Source organism: Bufo gargarizans, unplaced genomic scaffold, assembly GCF_014858855.1.
Source record: "Bufo gargarizans isolate SCDJY-AF-19 unplaced genomic scaffold, ASM1485885v1 fragScaff_scaffold_726_pilon:::fragment_2:::debris, whole genome shotgun sequence".
In the NCBI taxonomy this organism is placed as follows: Eukaryota; Metazoa; Chordata; class Amphibia; order Anura; family Bufonidae; genus Bufo; species Bufo gargarizans.
The window spans coordinates 96,025-121,341 of NW_025334173.1; the positions used below are offsets into that span (position 1 = coordinate 96,025).

At 41.7% G+C, this 25,317-nt stretch overlaps 1 protein-coding gene across 1 annotated transcript in view; it reads left to right on the forward strand.

Moving 5' to 3' along the window:
* LOC122922801 (probable protein S-acyltransferase 23) overlaps positions 1–25,317 on the forward strand; it is a 53,641-nt gene that overhangs the window by 13,605 nt on the left and 14,719 nt on the right. Inside the window, exon 3 of the mRNA XM_044273537.1 lies at positions 9,808–9,878. Within this exon, the coding sequence (XP_044129472.1) occupies positions 9,808–9,878 (71 nt within the window). The remainder of the gene's footprint in view (positions 1–9,807; positions 9,879–25,317) is intronic.

The window sequence follows — 25,317 nt, forward strand, 5'->3', positions numbered from 1 at the left end:
GGCTGAGATTGGGGAATCTGTTGCGCTGTACTAATAGACCGAAGCCTCAAGCAGACTTCGGCAGCTATTATTAAAATATACCAAAACGGGCCACCAGATGGCAGCACTGTATTGGTATATTGAAAAATGAAGTGTTCAATGATGGCTCTATAGCCATGAAAGAATACATGTCACCCAGTGTGACTTAAAAAAAAAAAAAGTTTTAAAATAATTAAATAAAAAATATATAAAAGTTTAAATCACCCTCCTTTCCCCGAAATCAAAATACATATGTGTATTGCTGTGTGCGTGCGCCCGTAATTAAATATAACAATATTTATCCCATACGGCCAATTCGCCATTTTTTGTCACTTAAACTCCCCCCATTTTTTAAAATAAAAGCAGATAACCCCTTTAATGCTTCAGCATACCAAGCCATTTTAGACATTTATATGCTTCCAGGTTTGGGAACTACTACATTGGAACGTAGAATCTCATCCAACATCAGTGTCTGACCTCACAAATGCTCTTCTGGATGAATAGGCAAATATTCCCCCAGACACACTCCTAAACCTTGTAGAAAGCCTTCCTAGAAGAGTGGAAGCTGTTTTAACCTCAAGAGGGGGGAGTCCACCTCCATGCCTATGGACTTAGAATGGGGTGTCCCCGATACTGTACTTTTGTCCATATACTGTAATTTAGGTAGAATGGAGCAGCAGGTCGAGGGTGTGCACTGCCGCCCCTTTCATTCTCAGTGGGACTGCTGGAGATAGCCGAGCAGAGGAGTATAGCTATCTGAGAAAATGAAGTATAGCAGGAAAAGCGTGACTAGTAGCAGAATGTAAATGAATGCTGTCATCCTGCGGCACCACAAGTTTTCATGCTGTAAAATCCACGTACATATGTAATTAAAACTTGTACCTAAGTCTAGGTATGGTTTCTTACTAAACAGGAAGCCATTTGTGAGGATTTACCGTAATTCAGAAAATCAATGCCAGCTTCTTAGTCTCAGTCCGTCACTTCTCTGGCTTCTAGCTATCGATTGTTAATACGACAGTAATTCCCGATGTCTGTATACGGCTCGGTTCATACCGCTGTTTTGCTGTACAGTACGTTATTCTGTACTGTTGTCATTACAGAAAACATTAAAAACTTCATCCGTTAATGGTCCCATTAATAGTTACATAGGTTGACACAAGTTCAACCATTCTCAATGAATTAATTGTTAGATTAATTATAACCCTCTATGCCATTTGCTATTAGTTAAAAGGGTTTTCCAAGATTTTTATACTGATGACCTATTCAACCTGACACCTGGGATTCCGATGATCAGCTGGTTGAGAAGGCACCGGTGCTCCTGTGAGCACCGCGGCCTTCTCGCAGCTTACCAAGCTCAGCGCCATACACTGTACAGCAGCTGTGCTTGGTATTGTGCTTAGCCCCATTCACTTGCTCCTATGCCACTTGACACATGAACGTGTTGTCCGCCTAAGAAAAGCAGAGAGAAGGTCGCGGCACTCACAGGTGGTCCAATACCCAGGACGCCCGCAGATAAAATCTCGGAAAACCCCTTTAAGCGTCTAGTCTTTTTTAATCTGCCATTACTTCCACTTGGGGTAGGGATACCCATTTTCTTCTACTTTAACTGTAAAGAACCCTTTCCTGTATTGATGACAAAATTGCCTTTCCCCCCACACATAAAGCATGTCCCCTGGTCCTTTGTACAGTCCCTGGAATGAATAAATCCTGTCCCAGCTTTTTGTATGGACCACTAATGTATTTACACATGTATAATCAGATGATTTTCCTATTTCATGACGTAAAGTCATGATTTTATTAAAGACACGGAGGCGAGTATTGCTATTCTCCTTCTTTACTTCTGACCAATAGCAGCAAAGAAAATAGAAAAATATTGAAACATGTCATCAGCCCCTCCCCATAGTCTCTCTATAACAGGCCACACCGCCTGCAAAACCTCCTCTTTCTTTGTAAGTCCAAACCGAAAAGTCCAACAGAACCGCCAACCAGGAACCGGAACAGCCTGGGAACAAAAGCGCCATCCATCCGGAAGCGAACAGGAACAACCGGAACAACTCTGAAGCAGCTCCTGAAACTGTCCACATCACACGATCGGCTGGAACCAAACTGACGACCCTCCGAACCAAGATGTAGACCACAGGATATCGCCTATTAGGCCGATCTCAACCTGAAAAAAGGTGAAAACAGAACCATGATAGAAGCAAATTGTGACATGTATTCACAAAATAAATGGTTGCGACAAACCTACTCAGGAAAAAACTCATAGAGTTAAAGCAATATGCAAATGATATACAGTCAAAAACATGTCAAATTTTAAAAACCCCAACAAAATCATGACTTTACGTCATGAAATAGGAAAATCATCTGATTTTATTACAAGACCCGGAGGCTCATATTGCAAGTTCAAAGTTAAGACAAATTCTCAATAATTGCTGAGAAAACGTGAGGACCTGGCCGAAAATAAAATTCCCTGAACGTGGATACTCTGGACCAGTCCGCCAATTTCAAAATGTCTTCCAGTCTGGCACCAGAAACCGCCAAAGAGGTAGCAGATGCCCCCCTAGCGGAATGCGCCGAAAATATAGAAGTGTCCACGCCCGCCAGCTCCATGATCCACTTCATCCACCTAGCCAGCGTGGGAGTGGACACCGGGGCAAACGGACGAATGGTAGAAAGGAAAAGCTGGGGACACTCACGTGACCGATGAAGAGAAGTACGCGCTTCATATTCTTTGAGGCACACTACGGGACAAAGAGAAGGCGATGCCGGGAAAGCAGGATAAGCGACCGAACGTATGTGGGTCTTAGTCCTCCTAGAGATATCAAAGGAGACCCCCTCCGGGGTGTACGAGCGTGCATCATAGTCCAAAGCCCGGACGTCTGAAACCCGCTTGCAGGATATAAGACAAAAAAGAGTGACCAGTTTCGCCGACAGTTGCCGTAGGGAAAGGTCCGCATTCTGAGACCAAGAAGATAAAAAGGAAAGGACACAAGACACATCCCAAGTGGCAGAAAATCTAGGCCTAGGAGGACGAGACATCCGAGAACCGCGCAGGAGGCGACATACTAAAGGATGTTGCCCCGCAGGAGTACCATCACAACCTTGATGGAAGGCAGAAATAGCCGATCTGAACAGGCTGATTGTGCGATAAGCCTTGCCCTGGTCAAACAAAGAAGATAGGAAATGTAAGACCTCCATTACAGGTGCCGATACGGGATCCAAGTCCCTAGCCATGCACCAGCGAGCCCAAGATCCCCAGGCTGATCTGTAAGATCTTCTGGTGCCTGGGGCCCATGCATTTTCCAAAAGGACTCTAGCTGTGCCCGAAACTCCAGGGACCTCCCAGGGTCCCCTGAAATCCGACACGCCAACAGGCGCAGGGATCCGTCCAGGAGAAGAGGGTGTAGTCGGTGATTCGGACCTCGGAGGAGAGTCTGAGATGTCGGGAGCAGGTACGGGATCTCTATCAACATCTCCAGAAGGTGGGGAAACACGACTGGGAGTTCCAAAACGGAACCAGTAGTACCAGATCCGCCGAATATCGTCGTACTTGAATCAGGGTTCTGGGAATCAGCTGGAATGGAGGAAATGCGTAGAGCAGATCTCTGGACCAATCCTGCAGGAACGCGTCCACCGCTTCGGCTTCCGGGTCCAGGCGCCAGCTGGGAAGCAAAGAGGTCGATGCAGAAAGGACCCCAAACTGACATTAAGGAACGGAACACCGTTGGATCTAACTGCCAGTCGCTGGAATCGGAAAGATACCGAGAACTCCAATCCGCATGAATGTTCTGGACGCCAGGGAGATATTCCGCCAAAACAATCAACTCCTTGTCTAGACAGTAGTCCCAGAAATCCTTCGCCAAACGAGACAAGATGGTGGAGCGGGTTCCGCCCATGCCGTTGATATACCTCACCGCTGACACATTGTCCATGCGTAATTGGATGCAGGATCTGGCCGTGTCCCTCGTGAAGCTCTTGATCGCGAACGATCCAGCCAACAGTTCCAGCGCGTTGATATGGAAACCTGCCTCGGCCTCTGACCAACCGCCTCCAGTTGTAATCCCTTCGCAATGAGCACCCCAGCCTGACAGGCTGGCATCCGAATCCACCACGAAATCCGGACGATGGCCGAAGATAGCCTTGCCATTCCAAGCCTGCAGATTGTGGATCCACCAGGAAAACTCCTCCTTGGTCTCCTCGTCCAGAGAGATCCAATCCGCGTAGGAAACCCCCGCCCGTAGGTGGGAAATCTTCAGGCGCTGGAGGGCCCGATAGTGAAGTGGAGCCGGAAAAACCGCCTGGATAGAAGAGGCTAGCAGACCTATGATCCTGGCTAGTTGGCGTAAAGGGATCTGGGCAGATGACCTGGCTTTGCACAATTCCTTCCGAATTGATCGAACCTTGGCCGGAGGTAGGCTGAGTGTTCCCGCCGTGGAATCCACCAGAAAACCCAAGAACTCCATCTCGCGCGACGGGATGAGGCAAGATTTCTCCTGATTGATGAGGAAGCCCAGATCCGCCAGAAGATCCATGGTCCAATGCAGAGGATTCAGCAGTACCGATCGATCCTGGGCCATGACCAGAATGTCGTCCAGATATACGATGAGACGAACTCCTCGACTGCGTAACCATGCCATAGCCGGGCGCATCAGCTTGGTGAAGCACCAGGGAGCTGACGAGAGGCCGAATGGGAGGCACGTGAACCGCCAAATCCTGTCCTGCCAAGAAAAACAGAGAAGATTTCTGGACGCGTCCTCCACCGGGACAGTAAGATAAGCGTCCTTCAAGTCCAACTTGACCATCCAATCGCCCATCTGTAGAAGGTCACGCTGGAGATGGATGCCCTCCATTTTGAAATGTCGGTATCTGACAAACGCGTTGAGGGCGCGTAGATTGATAACAGGCCGAAGTTGGCCTCCCTTCTTTGCCACCAGAAAAATATTACCACGCAAGGGGATACAGGAGCCAGTTCTATGGCTCCTTTGCGGACAAGATCTGACAGTTCTGAGTCGACCAGTATGCGGCTTTCCGCTGACAGCACCACAGGATGTGGATGTGGGATGGACAGCGGGGAGGACGTCAGCTCGATGTGGAAACCCCTGACCGTGGATAGGACCCATTGGTCTGAGGTGATACGGGACCAAGCCGGAGAAAAAAAGGCGTGATCTGCCCCCTACACAAACATTTAAAAAATTTGAATGAGTTGGTAGACTCACCGTAGGGACGTCTGGAATTAGGATTTCCTCTATATCCTCTTGGACGCCAGGAACTTCCTCGTGAAGGGAAGAAGGATGACGAGTCCCGTCTATGCTCCTGGAAGGTAGCTCTCTGAGAAAAGGAGCCTCGGCCCGAACCACGGGACTGAAACTGGGCACGGCCGGACAGGCGGCCCCTAAAGCTGCCGGCCCTGGTAGAGACACTACCGTGAAATACTCTTTTCATAGAGCTTTGGGCCTTGTCTAGGGCCGTGAAAGCCCCCACAAATCTCCCAAGGTCCTTAATAAAAGGTTCTCCAAATAATAGGCCCTGGGCCTCTTTACCGGCCTCCGTAAGAACTAAGTTGGATAGCTTGGGCTCTATTTTGAAAAGTATGGCTTTACGCCTTTCTGTAGCCAGGGACGTATTTACGTTACCTGCTATGCAAATGGCACGTTGTACCCATTCACGCAATTCAACAGGGTCAACCTGTTTATTGCCTGCATTAGCTACCTCCGCTAAGTCCAAATTTTTTGCTAATGGTCCAAAGATGTCCAGGAGTTTATCCTGACAGGACCTTAATGCCGACTCCAGACCCCTACGCGGGTTCCAGCCGGATTTTGCGAGGAACTGCGTCATCTTGGGATCGACAGTAGGAGTCTCGCATACCCTGTTAGGGATGACAGGTCTGGGGCATTCTGCCCTAAGCTTATTGCGAGCCTCTTTGGAAAGAGGACAGCGCACTCTAGCCTCCAAATATTTGGAGACGTGCTCCAACGGTAACCACTCAGCCGAGCGGGGGTGGTGGAGCGAATCTGGGTCGAACAAGGGTTCCCCAGAGGGGTCCGTTAAAGATGCAGGCATACCTTCTGCAGCGGACATAAGGGAGCTACACCCGGGTAGGGGGTTATCATCCATGACCCCTGATGGGTCCTCCTCTGCCTCCTCAAAGGCGTCATCCATAGCCACCTCCTCGGATCCAACTTCAGAGTCGGAATCCAAATCCTGTAGTGCTCTAGCACTTTTCCAATTGCGCGTGCGTTCTGCCTGACGCGTACAGGCTCTCTTGCGCGGACCAAGCGCGCCAACATTGGTGGAAACATCATCACCATTATTAGCTCTTTTTCTGGAGGCAGAAATCCCTGGCCCGGTGGGTGAGGACACCATGACGGGCTGCGGGGTTTGTGAGGTAGCCGGATGGGCAGCAAGGGCCTGGGCAATAGTTTGGGATATGACCGAAGTCATAGATCCCATGGCTGCAGCTATGGCGTTAGATATGGACGCCTGAAAATCCGATCCCTGATCACCAGGGATCGGGGCATGATCAACCTCCCCCGAAGGGGTTAATTCCACAAGAGGAAAATCCTCCTCTGCAGGGCCCTGGCCACTGAGTACTTTATTGGGCATGTTGTGAGTTTTTATTATAACTGGCCGAACTGCTGAAGTGGAAAAACTAAGATATATATATTGTGGGGCTGAGAAGCTGGCAAGGGGATTTGCCCCAGGCCAGAAAAGAGAAAAAAGCGCTGTGGAAAAAACCTGTAGGAGAGATTGAGAGAGAGCCGAGGACGGGCCGATGCTGCCGGAGCTCCGAGATGCGATGACGTCACAGGCGGAAGCGCCCGAGATCTCGCGAGATCTCGGGCGCACTAGCAAGGAAGGCAGGGAGAGCTGCTGCAGCCGCACTGAGGTAAGCGGCGGGAAAAGGAGCCGTCCGATAAGGGAGGGGGAGCAGAAAGGAAGGCACAGGAAGGTGGGCTAAGCGTACATGGGGAATGAGACGGGATACATGAAAAAAGGCGTAAATTGAACCTTCTGAACGCCAAGCAGTAGAGGAGCTATGAAAATAGCCCCAGACTAAGCAAAAACAGTATAAATAAATCAATAAACCCCCCCAACTTGCCCCAAAAAAGGGGGGAAAAAACCAAGGCACAGATAAAGCAAACAAAATCTATATACATATATATATATATATATATATGTGAATCACAATGACAAGAAAAAGCAAATCACACTACTTATCTCTGCGGTCAGCAGCAAAGAAAGAGGAGGTTTTGCAGGCGGTGTGGCCTGTTATAGAGAGACTATGGGGAGGGGCTGATGACATGTTTCAATATTTTTCTATTTTCTTTGCTGCTATTGGTCAGAAGTAAAGAAGGAGAATAGCAATATGAGCCTCCGGGTCTTGTAATAAAATCCATTTGAAAAGTCAAGCACGAAACAGAACTTGTGAAATTCAAGTGATATTTATTAGGAGGCGGCTGCACGAATCACGACGTTTCAGCCGATAGGCCTTTTTAAAACTGGTGCCGCTTAGAGATGTAGATAGTGTGCATATGCACTAGAGCTAACCATTTCTACTCCATGTTACAACCCAGCCATGGCTTTAGTCATGTAATGGTCTTAGGGGCCATGGAACACGTAGTAGTCTTGTGAAACTAGAGTCTTGCAGAACGACCGTTATGGAAAGAGCTGTGTGCACTGTGCACTATAGGCAGAGCCCAGATTATGTGGATGCTGTATCTGGAGTTACGGATGTGGTCCTAGACACCTCTTCTTTCCTTCTTTCTTAAAAACTGTGACCACAAGTGCAGTTATAATTTTAGCTTTTCTGTCTTTTTATTCCATTAGAGCTCCCAAATTAGAAAAACTATGTAAAAGGTCAAGATGCCAGGTCAAAAATTGTATAAAGAGGCAAAAAAATAGACTAGATAGAACCTTAACAAAACTCACATATCCTAGCTATAAGATTCAGTCCTTTATTTCTCCATAATGTTACCTTGTTCAGGCAGAAAGAGCAAGTTTCTCCATTTATTTTGGCTATGGCATTGATAAGGTAACCTTTAGATATCGTAGTTTTTATATGTGTGGAGTGATTATTTTGTAAGTTATTTTTTCTTTTATAGACACCATATTTATTTAATTCTCTTCCCTAGATTCAGGGAATGTGGGACTATTATTGATGTTGGCCTGGAGGAGGTTAGAAGTCTAACTGGCACTTATAGCCTCCGAAGTTCATTATTATTTCCACTATACTAGCAGAACACCATATTTAAAACATGTATTTTTAATGAAAGCACAGAGAACGAATTGAAGGGCAAATACCATACGAAGTTGTCCTTTGTCATCACTGTCCATATAGTATTTTTTTATTCATATATGGAGTAGTATACAGTTACATCAGTAGAAAGTAGAAAGCTTCATGGTTTCCATGTATTTATAGTAGTTATTGCATTCTATGGAAACCAGTCCCTGGAGAGTTAAAAAGTAAATCAAGCAAGTTTTCAGTGGTTTAAAGTTCCTGGAGCAAATGTGTAATACCATGCATCATTCATTTGGCAGAAGACCAAACTGTACAGAAGAATATGGAAAAGCTTAGTGTACCATGATTTTCCATTCTGCAAAGTCCAGCAAAAAAACGCATGCGTTAACATATACTTTTTTTTTTTTTTACAATGGAGCTCTATGGTGACGAATGCCAATGTATGGAATCTGTCTGAGGTACCCATTAACGTACACCTTTATATATTTAATGTATTACAAAAACGTGATGTGAACCCAGCATAACAGTGACTGGTATAAAGACTGAACATGGGGTGCTTAAATATTGAGTAGATCATAGGATTACATAAATAGCCCAAATTCCCCAAATACAGTATGTTATCATTGGAAAAACTTGCTTTTCGGCAGGACTTTTCCAATAAGATCCTTGTGGCTATCCTTTAGGTCTGCTAGCAGGCACGACTGGTTTAATAACACTTGTGTGAAGTCCATTGTCAGTCTACATGGTGTCACAAATGGCACCTGGGCTTTGCCTAATTCTACTTTAAATGTGGGCATTATTGGGATGTATAGCAGTCTCTATTGTAACAGTCAAGTTTGGCCACATATTGCAAGTTGTACGGTAGCAGTATTTGCCCAAACTTGATTAAACATGAATGCCGTTGGATAGCATGTTTAACCACTTAATGACCGTCGTGTTTTTACAACAGACATTAATGGGGTGTATTCTAGGCTGCTAGGAGCCCGGTTCTCACATGGAAGCCAGGCTCCTGCTCTAACTGCCTGGAGTGGCAGAAGTGCCAGTCTGGACGTTTAAACCCCTTACATGCCTCAGTCAATAGCAAACATGACATCTAAGAAGTTTAGAGAAAGGGGGCTCCCCTCTGTCAGGCATCACCACCTCGCGCGATCACGGGATGCTGATGTCTGTACACTGCAGCCAGGCCTAATGAGGCTCCCAGGTCTGCTTTACTGACCTCTTTCTCCGGTGCCGTTCTCTGTGCCATCAGTCCGCTCCTTCTGCCTCTGCTTGTTTACACCGCTGCAGTCTGTGAACTGGAACTCGGGACCATGGCTCCAGTGTGCATCAATGCAGTATGTATCTAGAGATCTTAGCATGAAATATGCTCATATACACTGCACGTTTCTCTGTTCTTTCTGGCTGCATCTACCAGCAATCTGGTGGATTTTTTTTGTTGGTTAACAGGCCACTTAATATTGTAGTCAATACTCCTGTCTAAAAATATTACATCTTTTTACAACTATATAGGTTGTTACGGTAATTCTAATTGTATGTTCCATTTTATACAGGTCACTGTGAATTATCACACCTGCTTATATACTCAGGTTCCAACCCAAGGCATACAGACAATTTTGGTCAGGTAAGCCACAGAGTACTCTAAACATCAATGTTTTTTTTCCATTATAGGAACAGAACAAGAAAAATGATGGCAGTGTCAGATCTGTTGCATGACAGACACTAAGAACGCTGATGGACACCATTGACTATAATTTGGTCTGCCCAGTTTCCATCCTGGTGGCCTGCATTTAACTGGACAAAGCAAACCAGGCCTATTACTAGTATTAAACGCCTTCCCTGACCCCAGCCAAGGGAAGGCAGCCCAGACCAGTAAGCGTGCAGCTTTTGACCACAGTATCTGAGGGGTTAATTGTCTGCGATCGGTACTATTGACATTAGCCCCAGTTCTCTGCTGTTTAAAACAGCAGAATCCCAGCAGCTATGGCGCCCGCTGTGCTTGCGAGTGGGCGCCATCTTTAAAGACTGGACTTCCACTGTACATGTTCGGCAGAGGTCCAGAAATGGTTAAAACACAAGAATATATATAAATGTGGTATCGCTGTTATCGTACTAACCCGGAGAAGGAAGGGCACAGGTCAGTTTTACTGCATAAAGAATGTCGTAAAAATTAAACCCATATATTTTTGCATAATTGTGCTTTTTTTTTTATTCTACCCCATTCGGATTTTTTCCAGCTTCTCACTACATCGTATGCAATATTAAATGGTGACATTAGAAAGTACAACTTGTCCGGCAAAAAAAAAGCCCTTATAATGCTATGTGAATGTAAAAATAAAAAAGTTATGGCTCCGAGAAAGCAGAGAGTGAAAATGGAAACTTAGTAACTGAAAATTGCCATATCCGGAAGGGTGTAATATTGAAGGCCTACCTCTAGGATCGATCATTAACATTGGAACAGTGGTAGATGACTCACCCCACAATCAGCTGATTAAAAGCCCCCTTCAGTGTTTACCACAGCACTGTATATACATTGGTGACTGTGCCTTGCACTGCTGCTCAGTACTAAGATGATAGGGGAGGGTTCCTTGGTCAAATATTGATGACATGACCTAAGGATAGGACATCCGTAATTAAAGTCACAGAAAACCCCTTTAACCCAGTCCATTTTCACTTGCATAGGACTGAGCTGCAGCAACAGGCACAGACACAACCATATGTACTGGTCTGGGTGAACAATAATAATACAGGCCTTATCCCATAATGATTCCCCATTGAAATGACACGTGCAGTTTTCACACCACAGAAAAGGATGGCATAGCTCTAGGACATGTCATCACTTTCTGGTCGTAGGGGTCCAACTGCTGAGAATCATACTTGTCAGCAGTGCTGAATTTGCCAGGACAGTCCCACGAACAGTGCACTGAAAGGGACTTGGCTTATGCAAGCCCTTCCCCATAGTTGCCAGTTTAATGGTGTTCCAGGGCATTTTGGGGACATTCCAGATAGACCAAGGGGTAGGGCGTAAATGTCCTGAGTTTTCCCTTTTCAGTGTTGGTAAGTATGTGAGGATGAAGGTGCTGCAGTGTTAGTTTTTCTGATTTTCAGCGGATGGAGAGGAGTGCCAGTATGTAGGCAAAAATTGTGACGGGGCCATATCACTAAACCAGTGCTGCATTCTCAGATAAGTTGATGGCATATTCTAGCGATAAGTCATCGCTTGATGGGAAAGCCTCTTTAGCACAGAAACCTTAGTGTCCATTGGCTTCTTTGATACACATCCTTTGTATGTACCATATTTGATTCCTCTAATTAGAAAATGAATGGTCTTATTGTTACTTGTACATTGCTTGGTAAAAGGAGAAACATTTTTCTGCAGAAATAGACATACCTTAATGTGATTTATCTCTGAGAGTAATGACCGTGAAACATGCATTTATGGAAAGGGTTCCGCATCAGGAATATGAAAAATGTATTATCATGGGAGTCTGCTGTGCCAAGAAAACAGAAAGAAAAGTTCGCACTAGTTTCCAACCACAGGAATGTCGATTAGTTTTTGGGGTTTATTTTTCGTTCAAAATGCTTAAGAAAACAGCAAAAAGTAAGAACTGCACTAAATTTCTTATCATCAATTTAAAGCTCCAGCATTGAGCCACTTTTGCTGTTCTAGGATTGCATTTTAGCAATTTCCTAAAAGAATAATATTATTGTATTTGATCCCCTTACCAGCTCCTCAGGATACAGATACTGCATTCTGCAGATGTCAGCATTATACCAGGGCGTTCCCTACAGCGTCTATTGGAGCATGCCACAATTTTTTCTTCAGAAGGTCCGTAGCACTCCTTCGATCAGCTGTTTTGGCGGGGTTCCAGGAGTTGAACCCCCAAAGATCTGATATTGATGGCCTATCCTCTATTATCAGTATTAAAGTCCCAGGAACCCCTTTAGTCATTACAGTTCTAAGATGCGGTGTAATTGTAGATAACATTAGTGAACACACACGAAGGATACAAAAATGAATAAGCAATGACCAGACAATTTCTGGTTTACTTCAGACAGAAAAAGAGCGCAAATTACAGAGGAAAATCCAAAATCTTTTCAATATTATTTCCCCCTGGTAAGGGGGATTGAGCCGTGCTCATAGATGTAACACTCCAAGAACACAGCCAGGTTATTGCTTCATTTGCAAGACATATATAGCCAAAGATGGGGGCCTCATTTTCTCATGTAAAATCAGGAATCCCTTCCCTAAAGCCAGGGGTGGACTGGGAACTTAAAATGGCCCTGGAAAGAAAAAACTAAAAGTGGCCCCATTTTGTAGGCAGATCCAAAGTAACAGAAGGTGGGGCAAGACAAGTAGGCAGGATCAACAATTCTATAGTGCAAAATACGATCCCAGCAGAACCATTTACCACAGTGTAGCACAATATACTGCCTCAAAAGCTGGCCCTCAATAGCTCCCATGTTCTGCCCTCCTCCTCCAGTTGTCTATGGAGCAGGGGGCTTAGGAGGTGAGGTGCGGGCCACAGCAGTTGAATTCAGGAGGGCATATGCGGTAGCCGGATACCTGTTTCTCACAGCATTAATTACTGTTGAGAGCTCATTATGTACTAAGTCAGCAGCAGAGAGGAGGACTTGGGTGGCCCCCTGGGGTATTGGCCCACCAGGAAATTTCCCTGTAGGGTCTGTGGCAAATCCGCCCCTGCCTAAAGCAAGCAGGGTTTCCTGATATCACAGGACAGGTCCAGATTGTCTCTCCTGCACAAAGATATCATATGTTCATGTACATGAGCGCGTATCCCTCTCTGCAGGCCTTCCCGAAAGGGGATGTGCAAACAATCCAAATTTTTATCTTTACAAAATGAGTACTTCACAATAAAGGGCTCATGCACACGACCATATTTTGTATCCGCACCAGTCTGTCTGCTGTCTGCATCCATATGTCCGTTCCTATTGTGGACGAGAATAGTCATTTCTAGTGATGGGAGTGAGAAAATGCTAAGTGTACTTGCAAAGTAATATAAAAATAGTAGGGCACACCAGCACCTGGATTTCACACGGAGAGTTTAGATACAATAATATGTATTTATTAAACACAAAAAACAATCTATTCCGACATATTATAATGCATAGATAAAATCTATAAAAGACATAGATACAGTGGGTATGTGAATATAAAAATATAAAATATAATATAAAACAGAAATAAAAATTCCTTATATTGACCTATGGGTCAGAGTCTTTTGAGACAAAAGGACTTCACGTGCTCGGCAATAAATTGTTGCTGCAAAGTCAGTAAAATAAATTCACTATTGGTAATAGAATAGATAGGTCGCAGTTGTTTTACTCACTGTTTCGACACTGACGATTTAATTGTAACACTGGTGGCGTCCCACGAGTGATACTATTCTTAATGCGTTACGGTGTAATAGGAATTTCCACCGAGTCTATGTGAATATCAGGTCCGGGATCTTCAGTGATGTAAGAAGCTGTGCTGTCGTAGAAGCCGCTCAGTGGTATCTTAATGCTGCGCTGTTTGTTTATATCACGCAAGCTGTAGAGTCACCAAATGCGCTTCCCATAAGTTACCGACAGGTATCCAGCTTTCCTTTATGAAAGTATATTCTCACCGATCCCTTGGCTGTTGGTTCCTTTTCTTTAAGCGCTTTAATCTTCTAATTCTGTGTCTTATTTCATGGGATTTACCATACGCGTTTCAGAGTGCTCCGACTCCTTCCTCAGTGGCTAAATTTCCCATAGAAATGACCCATTTTTATATCCACCTACACAGGTGCAGTCTGAATTAATTAGCTTCCATTGTGTGCAGGAAATGACGTGAATGGTTGGATTTCACAATATGCCGCATCTTGGATTTCACAATATAAGAACATATATAGCTAGTTTTAATCTATATTAAAAACTTATTAAATAAACAAGTGAATAGATATATCACTAAAAAATTCAATTAATATATGCAATGTCGGAAATGACCTTATATTATACATTTAGTGGGATAGAGTAGGAGAGCTGAATTGAAACCGCATCGCTTACTAGGCGATAATTCTACATTTTACACACTGCGGTTTTCAATGTCTACTTGCGTTTTTACTATAATTCAGCTATTACAATGTAGCAAGACTAAATCAGATATATAGCGTCTTTCCCAAAGGCTTACTACATATACAAAAATACATACACAAATGTAGTATATGTAATTTTTCTTTTTCTTTTCCAAAATAATACGTAAAGGTATAATAATATGTTCACACAGGTGTTCGGGCAAATCTTCAAAGAAGTATAGTGAGTAGGTGAAGTTTCTCCACCGAGGGGGGGTCCGGGCAGTCATAATAACCCACGGGGCCCCCCTCGGTAGAGGAACTCCACCCCCCAGCGACCTCATAGGAATCCATATATTTCTATCTCAGCATTTAATCCTGCTGGTAGCAGAGTATCGAAGTCAAAGATGTATCTGGACTCAATTCTCGACATTTTTTTAATATGGTTCCCGCCCCTCCAATCTACTTCTACTTTTTCAAGTGCGGAGAAGGTCAGTCCTTCTGGATTTTGATTATGGGAGGTCTTAAAATGGGTAGATAAAGTGTGCTTCTCATAACCCTTCCTTATATTTGAAATATGTTCGGCTATACGAACTTTTAGTTGTCTTTTAGTTCTGCCCACATATTGTCTTTTACAGGGACATTGTATAATGTAGATTACACTATTGGAATTACATGTAAGGAAGTCTTTGATTGTATGTTGATGGGTGTTTGTGGTAGACTTTATTATAGATGTCTTTTTCGGGAAAGTGGTATTCTTACACCCCATACACTTTCCACATCGGAAAAAACCCACGGTATTTGTCCATTTTTGTATGGAAGAATCCACTGTAATTTTATTCTTTTTAGGGATAGTGGGTGCTACCATTAAAGCTAAATTTGGCGCTTTAGTAAAAGTGACCTGCGGAAAATGTGGCACTAGATGACCTATCGTTTTATCCTTATTTATAAAGTGCCAATGCTTGTTTATTATATATTTCACCTTTTTATGATGAGTGTTAAAAGGTAAAATAAGCCTTATATTTTCATCTTTACATTCTCTTTTACTTTTTATATCAAAGAAAGACTTTCGATCCATTTGTCTAACTGTATTTAATGCTATATCAAGGATTTCTTCAGGGTATTGTTTATCAGAGAATTGGTTTTTCATAATTAAGGCCTCTTCTTCAAAATCCTCTATTTTGGAACAGTTCCTCCTAATTCGTCTAAATTGTCCCGTTGGTATATTTAGGAGCCATTGAGGCAGGTGACAGCTATTATATAGAATATAGCTATTTTTTGCAGTAGGTTTTCGATATGTATTACATATTAATTTTGTATCCTCTATTTTAATTTGTAAATCTAAGAACTCCACCATCTTCTGGCTAGTCTTTCCTGTGAACCGTAAATTATAGTCATTTTTGTTAATATCCTCTAGAAATTTATCTAAAGATGCCTGATTCCCTTTCCATATGAAGAGGACATCGTCGATGTACCTCTTCCACAGCACCAGGTCTGTCCCCAGCCTCGGATCAATTTCCCTCTGTTCCCAACTAGCCATAAACAAATTGGCATAGCTGGGGGCAAACCTGGTGCCCATCGCAGTGCCACATATTTGTAAATACATATCTGAGTCAAACCAAAAATAATTATGATCCAGAATGTATTGAGTGACTGTCTGCAAGTATTTTATTTGTTCTGTGGGTAATTGGCTATTTTCTTGCAATTGTTGGCCCATGGCATCTATCCCCTGTTTATGGTTTATTATTGTATATAAGGACTGTACGTCCAGTGTTCCTATCGTCCATTCGGGGTTGTATTTTAATTTCTCTACTATTTGTATTACGGAGGTTGTGTCCTTTATATAGGATTTAGTCTTTTTGACTGCTGGTTGTAGATGTTTATCTATATAGTGTGATAGGTTCGCAGTAAGCGAGTCTATCCCAGAAATTATCGGTCGTCCAGGTGGATTAATAGGGTCTTTGTGTAACTTAGGTATACAGTAGAATACAGGCAATCTACATTGACTATTCGTAATATAATGATGTTCCTGATGTGTCAGAATTCCTAATTTTTGTCCTTCTTCACATAGGCTCATTAACTGTTTTTGGAATTCTGTAGTGGGGTCAGTGCGTAGACGTTTATACGTAGTTGTATCTGACAGTTGCCTAGTGCATTCCTTTTTATAGTTCTCTGCATTCCACACTACAATAGCTCCACCTTTATCCGCTGGTCTTATTATAATTTTATTATCTTTTTGTAATTGTTTTATTGCCTGCATCTCCGTCTTTGATAGATTATTCTCTCTATTACTACCAATTTTTATTTTCCTAATATCGAATTCAACTGCTTGTCTAAAAGCTATCATCTCCTCACTTATCTCTTGACGTGGGTATTTTACTGATTTACTCTTTACATCCGTGTGAACATATTTTCTTCCCTCTATTGGGTTCGCTCCATTCACTATTGGGTTCTTGATGAAATATTTCTTTAGGCATAATTTCCTAATATATTTCTCTATGCCTATTAATGTGTCAAATTTATTTAATTGGTTGGATGGTGCAAATTTCAGACCTTTATTTAATAATGTTATCTGTGCAGAAGTGAGAATAGTAGTACTCAAATTAACAATAGCATCAGAATTAGCTAATTGTAATGATTGTTGTGCTTTCTTTTGTTTGAGTCCTCTACGTAATTTCCTTTTTCGTGTCTTTGTGATTTGTATTGGTGTCTCTGTGTGTTCTGAGGTTCCTCGTGACGTGTTCGTGATTGTGGTACTTTGTGTTGATAATGTGTTCTGTTGTAGTATTGGTCCCGACTGACATCCCTGTGTCTTAGATTGTATCTGTGTGTTGGGGACTCTATCTGTATTGGATGTGAATGGGGTGATCGTCTTGGTGTTTTCTGTCGTGATCTTACTTTGTGATGGGGTGGGGTTTGGTCTAAAAAATGGTTCTCCGTAAATATTTCATATCTATTTGAAGTTGGTATATTAAAATCTCCTTGATCTTGATTATGTACTATATTTGTCTCTATAACCGGTTTTGTGTATTGATTATTGGTCTTTTTTTGTGTTAAATTTTTCGGTTCTTTCTTTGCATTCCGAATTTTTTTACTTTTTTTAGAAATTATATCGTATTCAAATTTATCTATATTTTTGCAAATACGTTCTTGCCATATTTTATATTCCTCACATTTAGGTAAATTTATCATAGTGCCCTTTAATTCTTCTATCTGGATTGTCAATTGCTCCAAAATCTGGGATCTCCTTTTTATAACCATTTCCATTAATAAAATGGACTGTGTTTGTAAAAGGTTATTCCATTCTTTTTCAAAATCACTACTATAGAGATCATACGCTGGGATTTTGGTCAAAAGCAATCCAGTTGGTATTGTACCTTGTATAATATACTGTCTAAGGGCTCTAATTTCCCAACGTTGTTTTAACTGTTTTTGTAGTAGAGTTTCTAGTTCTCTGAAGATTTCTCCTATTGATTTTTCATTAGGGGGGCTCAATGGCCCTTCCTCATCTTTCTCAAACGTAAATGCTTCCACTTTCAATCGTTTACTCTCCATGTGACTCCAAATGTCCATTTTTTGACAAGAGGGAGCTCACTCTCAGTAGGTAAAGGTATAAATTCAAAGAGTATAGGTTAGAGAGGGCTCACCTACTAGTCAAAAATGATATGGGTGCTCCCATATCATTTTTGACTAGTAGGTGAGCCCTCTCTAACCTATACTCTTTGAATTTATACCTTTACCTACTGAGAGTGAGCTCCCTCTTGTCAAAAAATGGACATTTGGAGTCACATGGAGAGTAAACGATTGAAAGTGGAAGCATTTACGTTTGAGAAAGATGAGGAAGGGCCATTGAGCCCCCCTAATGAAAAATCAATAGGAGAAATCTTCAGAGAACTAGAAACTCTACTACAAAAACAGTTAAAACAACGTTGGGAAATTAGAGCCCTTAGACAGTATATTATACAAGGTACAATACCAACTGGATTGCTTTTGACCAAAATCCCAGCGTATGATCTCTGTAGTAGTGATTTTGAAAAAGAATGGAATAACCTTTTACAAACACAGTCCATTTTATTAATGGAAATGGTTATAAAAAGGAGATCCCAGATTTTGGAGCAATTGACAATCCAGATAGAAGAATTAAAGGGCACTATGATAAATTTACCTAAATGTGAGGAATATAAAATATGGCAAGAACGTATTTGCAAAAATATAGATAAATTTGAATACGATATAATTTCTAAAAAAAGTAAAAAAATTCGGAATGCAAAGAAAGAACCGAAAAATTTAACACAAAAAAAGACCAATAATCAATACACAAAACCGGTTATAGAGACAAATATAGTACATAATCAAGATCAAGGAGATTTTAATATACCAACTTCAAATAGATATGAAATATTTACGGAGAACCATTTTTTAGACCAAACCCCACCCCATCACAAAGTAAGATCACGACAGAAAACACCAAGACGATCACCCCATTCACATCCAATACAGATAGAGTCCCCAACACACAGATACAATCTAAGACACAGGGATGTCAGTCGGGACCAATACTACAACAGAACACATTATCAACACAAAGTACCACAATCACGAACACGTCACGAGGAACCTCAGAACACACAGAGACACCAATACAAATCACAAAGACACGAAAAAGGAAATTACGTAGAGGACTCAAACAAAAGAAAGCACAACAATCATTACAATTAGCTAATTCTGATGCTATTGTTAATTTGAGTACTACTATTCTCACTTCTGCACAGATAACATTATTAAATAAAGGTCTGAAATTTGCACCATCCAACCAATTAAATAAATTTGACACATTAATAGGCATAGAGAAATATATTAGGAAATTATGCCTAAAGAAATATTTCATCAAGAACCCAATAGTGAATGGAGCGAACCCAATAGAGGGAAGAAAATATGTTCACACGGATGTAAAGAGTAAATCAGTAAAATACCCACGTCAAGAGATAAGTGAGGAGATGATAGCTTTTAGACAAGCAGTTGAATTCGATATTAGGAAAATAAAAATTGGTAGTAATAGAGAGAATAATCTATCAAAGACGGAGATGCAGGCAATAAAACAATTACAAAAAGATAATAAAATTATAATAAGACCAGCGGATAAAGGTGGAGCTATTGTAGTGTGGAATGCAGAGAACTATAAAAAGGAATGCACTAGACAACTGTCAGATACAACTACGTATAAATGTCTACGCACTGACCCCACTACAGAATTCCAAAAACAGTTAATGAGCCTATGTGAAGAAGGACAAAAATTAGGAATTCTGACACATCAGGAACATCATTATATTACGAATAGTCAATGTAGATTGCCTGTATTCTACTGTATACCTAAGTTACACAAAGACCCTATTAATCCACCTGGACGACCGATAATTTCTGGGATAGACTCGCTTACTGCGAACCTATCACACTATATAGATAAACATCTACCACCAGCAGTCAAAAAGACTAAATCCTATATAAAGGACACAACCTCCGTAATACAAATAGTAGAGAAATTAAAATACAACCCCGAATGGACGATAGGAACACTGGACGTACAGTCCTTATATACAATAATAAACCATAAACAGGGGATAGATGCCATGGGCCAACAATTGCAAGAAAATAGCCAATTACCCACAGAACAAATAAAATACTTGCAGACAGTCACTCAATACATTCTGGATCATAATTATTTTTGGTTTGACTCAGATATGTATTTACAAATATGTGGCACTGCGATGGGCACCAGGTTTGCCCCCAGCTATGCCAATTTGTTTATGGCTAGTTGGGAACAGAGGGAAATTGATCCGAGGCTGGGGACAGACCTGGTGCTGTGGAAGAGGTACATCGACGATGTCCTCTTCATATGGAAAGGGAATCAGGCATCTTTAGATAAATTTCTAGAGGATATTAACAAAAATGACTATAATTTACGGTTCACAGGAAAGACTAGCCAGAAGATGGTGGAGTTCTTAGATTTACAAATTAAAATAGAGGATACAAAATTAATGTAATACATATCGAAAACCTACTGCAAAAAATAGCTATATTCTATATAATAGCTGTCACCTGCCTCAATGGCTCCTAAATATACCAACGGGACAATTTAGACGAATTAGGAGGAACTGTTCCAAAATAGAGGATTTTGAAGAAGAGGCCTTAATTATGAAAAACCAATTCTCTGATAAACAATACCCTGAAGAAATCCTTGATATAGCATTAAATACAGTTAGACAAATGGATCGAAAGTCTTTCTTTGATATAAAAAGTAAAAGAGAATGTAAAGATGAAAATATAAGGCTTATTTTACCTTTTAACACTCATCATAAAAAGGTGAAATATATAATAAACAAGCATTGGCACTTTATAAATAAGGATAAAACGATAGGTCATCTAGTGCCACATTTTCCGCAGGTCACTTTTACTAAAGCGCCAAATTTAGCTTTAATGGTAGCACCCACTATCCCTAAAAAGAATAAAATTACAGTGGATTCTTCCATACAAAAATGGACAAATACCGTGGGTTTTTTCCGATGTGGAAAGTGTATGGGGTGTAAGAATACCACTTTCCCGAAAAAGACATCTATAATAAAGTCTACCACAAACACCCATCAACATACAATCAAAGACTTCCTTACATGTAATTCCAATAGTGTAATCTACATTATACAATGTCCCTGTAAAAGACAATATGTGGGCAGAACTAAAAGACAACTAAAAGTTCGTATAGCCGAACATATTTCAAATATAAGGAAGGGTTATGAGAAGCACACTTTATCTACCCATTTTAAGACCTCCCATAATCAAAATCCAGAAGGACTGACCTTCTCCGCACTTGAAAAAGTAGAAGTAGATTGGAGGGGCGGGAACCATATTAAAAAAATGTCGAGAATTGAGTCCAGATACATCTTTGACTTCGATACTCTGCTACCAGCAGGATTAAATGCTGAGATAGAAATATATGGATTCCTATGAGGTCGCTGGGGGGTGGAGTTCCTCTACCGAGGGGGGCCCCGTGGGTTATTATGACTGCCCGGACCCCCCCTCGGTGGAGAAACTTCACCTACTCACTATACTTCTTTGAAGATTTGCCCGAACACCTGTGTGAACATATTATTATACCTTTACGTATTATTTTGGAAAAGAAAAAGAAAAATTACATATACTACATTTGTGTATGTATTTTTGTATATGTAGTAAGCCTTTGGGAAAGACGCTATATATCTGATTTAGTCTTGCTACATTGTAATAGCTGAATTATAGTAAAAACGCAAGTAGACATTGAAAACCGCAGTGTGTAAAATGTAGAATTATCGCCTAGTAAGCGATGCGGTTTCAATTCAGCTCTCCTACTCTATCCCACTAAATGTATAATATAAGGTCATTTCCGACATTGCATATATTAATTGAATTTTTTAGTGATATATCTATTCACTTGTTTATTTAATAAGTTTTTAATATAGATTAAAACTAGCTATATATGTTCTTATATTGTGAAATCCAAGATGCGGCATATTGTGAAATCCAACCATTCACGTCATTTCCTGCACACAATGGAAGCTAATTAATTCAGACTGCACCTGTGTAGGTGGATATAAAAATGGGTCATTTCTATGGGAAATTTAGCCACTGAGGAAGGAGTCGGAGCACTCTGAAACGCGTATGGTAAATCCCATGAAATAAGACACAGAATTAGAAGATTAAAGCGCTTAAAGAAAAGGAACCAACAGCCAAGGGATCGGTGAGAATATACTTTCATAAAGGAAAGCTGGATACCTGTCGGTAACTTATGGGAAGCGCATTTGGTGACTCTACAGCTTGCGTGATATAAACAAACAGCGCAGCATTAAGATACCACTGAGCGGCTTCTACGACAGCACAGCTTCTTACATCACTGAAGATCCCGGACCTGATATTCACATAGACTCGGTGGAAATTCCTATTACACCGTAACGCATTAAGAATAGTATCACTCGTGGGACGCCACCAGTGTTACAATTAAATCGTCAGTGTCGAAACAGTGAGTAAAACAACTGCGACCTATCTATTCTATTACCAATAGTGAATTTATTTTACTGACTTTGCAGCAACAATTTATTGCCGAGCACGTGAAGTCCTTTTGTCTCAAAAGACTCTGACCCATAGGTCAATATAAGGAATTTTTATTTCTGTTTTATATTATATTTTATATTTTTATATTCACATACCCACTGTATCTATGTCTTTTATAGATTTTATCTATGCATTATAATATGTCGGAATAGATTGTTTTTTGTGTTTAATAAATACATATTATTGTATCTAAACTCTCCGTGTGAAATCCAGGTGCTGGTGTGCCCTACTATTTTTATATTTCTTGTCATAAATTTCAGAGGAGTGGGTGAATCCTCTTGTAGGAGCACCCATATCATTTTTGACTAGTAGGTGAGCCCTCTCTAACCTATACTCTTTGTACTTGCAAAGTATCTGTATTTTGAGGTTTGCGCACTGCAATACGGACACAATCCTAAATGTCCTAAATAATGACTCATATTAACCACTTTATGACTAGGGTATTAAAGCGACTTTCCCACCTTTTTGTGTTATAGCCTGTGCATGATATCTGTACCATTGTTATACATATAGCACTTTCACTTTGAATGTTAGTGGTAAAATTAGAGAAATTGTCAGAAAAAAAGTGTCTAAAAATGTATTCTTATTATTATGACAAGTGAATTGTGAGGTATTGCTAATCTGGGCTTTACTGGATGAATGGTTTGCTGTTTTTAATCTTTTATATATTTCTTGACTGTGTTTTTTTAATATAAGAAATTACAATGAAGGGTTAACACTGTATAACATGTAACTGAAACTGTGGGGTTAAGATTGTGTAATCCATCCATGAAGTGACCAGCAATCTGTAAATGAGCTGTGTGATGTAAGGTGATAGTCGGAAGTAGCGATGCAGACCGATGACATTTCTTCTAACCTTTACTAAATAAAGAACAAATGGAACATGTTGTTGAACCCTTATAACAGAATGTTGGCTGGGCGCCCGCCTGCTTTCCCTTGACAGCATTTAGCATGTATGACGGAGCTGGGAAATGGCTAAGTTCCTTACAGCCTTTAAGTTCCTGTTAAAAAAGGGGGTATTTGCATATCTAGTTCCCAAACTCTCAAAAATGTTACTGACCCAGTGACACTGTGTAAGACAAGACAGTATATAGAAACAGTCAAATTCTATTCTCAACAGTGGTTCTGTCAGTCACATGGGGCAGTTGTAGTGTATGACAGTGTAAGCCATATAGCGGGGTGGGCTCCCCAAGATACAGCTAAGTGACGAACAAGGAAAACAACTCCACTACCAGCTTTTGCCAGAACAGAGTTTTACTTAAATGTGGTAATGAACACAACCACAAATGCTGGAAACCTCCAATAGCTTTACATACACCTAGCCCGAAGGCTGAGACCCTTGTGCTGCACAGCGCGGCACCCTCCGATGGATGCAGGAGGAAAGCGTGGTAATTTACCTACTGGCGGGCATGACTAAACCGCCACACCTTACCTGTTATTACCCTAAAAAAACAAAAATAACTGTATGGATGTGTTGTACGGGCTAGCACGACAACTTACAATCTTATAAAGCTCTACAGGATTCCCCCTCCCATAACTGGTCTTGTAGCACGTGCCTAAGTATTCCTTCTGAGCAAAACCTCAGCCTGGCTTGAGTTTGTGGGAAGTTTATCAGCTCTCCAATGTGAAATGTCTCTTTAAGTTATGGAGTTCTTGCAATGGACAATAGCAACACTTGTGGCCTGACACAAACAGAGACACTAACTAACTACAGGCCTGGTTTCAGTCTCTAGGCGCCAACACTGTAATGAGGTGCGTGCACGATCTTATCGACCCCGGTCTGCTCTGCTTCTGCTGGTGACTCTGGAACGAACAAAAGCCTCTCCAACAAGCATGCGGTCCCACAGTGTATGTAGCTTTGCTCCTCGGCTCTCATCAGCGTTCCTGAAAGCAATCCTCGTTCCTCTGGACAGTATCAGGGTCTTGGACACAATGAGCTTCATCTAGCTGCATCTCTGGTCACTGAAGGATGCTCTTACACCTGAATGCCGTTGGATCCTCTGCTCACACAGTTCCTCAGTCTCAGCTCCCTCTAAGATGGTTGCTCCCTTTCTCTTCCTCTCCAGGCTCTGTGTAACCCCCACCTCTCATGAATATGGAAGCATCTTGTGGCCAAACAGCAGAATGTTAGTCCAGATCATTTAATTTAATCTACACAAACAGTGTTCAGACAAGGAGAGATGTTTCCCCATCTCACAACAGTAGAGAAAAAAAGCTGTGCTGAGAACTGCATACAAAAAAAACCACAAACAAGATAATGCAAAGCATACAATTCAACTGCCTCCTATGTAAAAACCCAACCACAGTTGTGGCAAAGCCACTGAAAAAATTTCTGTTGCTGAGCTTTATTGATGGTGTGGCTTTCTGGAACAACATTACTTTTATATGTACATGTACCCTAAGCAGAATACTTTGGAGGGTGCCGATAGCACTGAGCTCACACTTGATGAAGACCCTCAAGAGGCTGGTCTTCATCAAGTGAGGACTTCATTGGATCCACTGCAGTTTGCCTACCAGCCTGGCATCGGGGTGGATGATGCCATCATCTACCTCCTACATCGAGCTCTAACTCACTTGGAGAGGCTGTGAGGATCATGTTTTTTTATTTCTCCAGTGCTTTTGACACCATCCAACTTGGACTTCTGAGGGATAAGCTGGAGATGGCAGGAGTGGACCACCACATGTCACGTTGGATACTTGACTACTTCACAGAACGCCCACAGTTTGTTAAATCTCAGGGTTGTGTCTCTGACAAGCTGATCTGCAGCACTAGGGCACCACAGGGAACTGTGCTGTCACCGGTTCTCTTCACCCTCTACACTGCAGACTTCTCCCCAGGCTACCACCTACAGAAGTTCTCTGACTCTG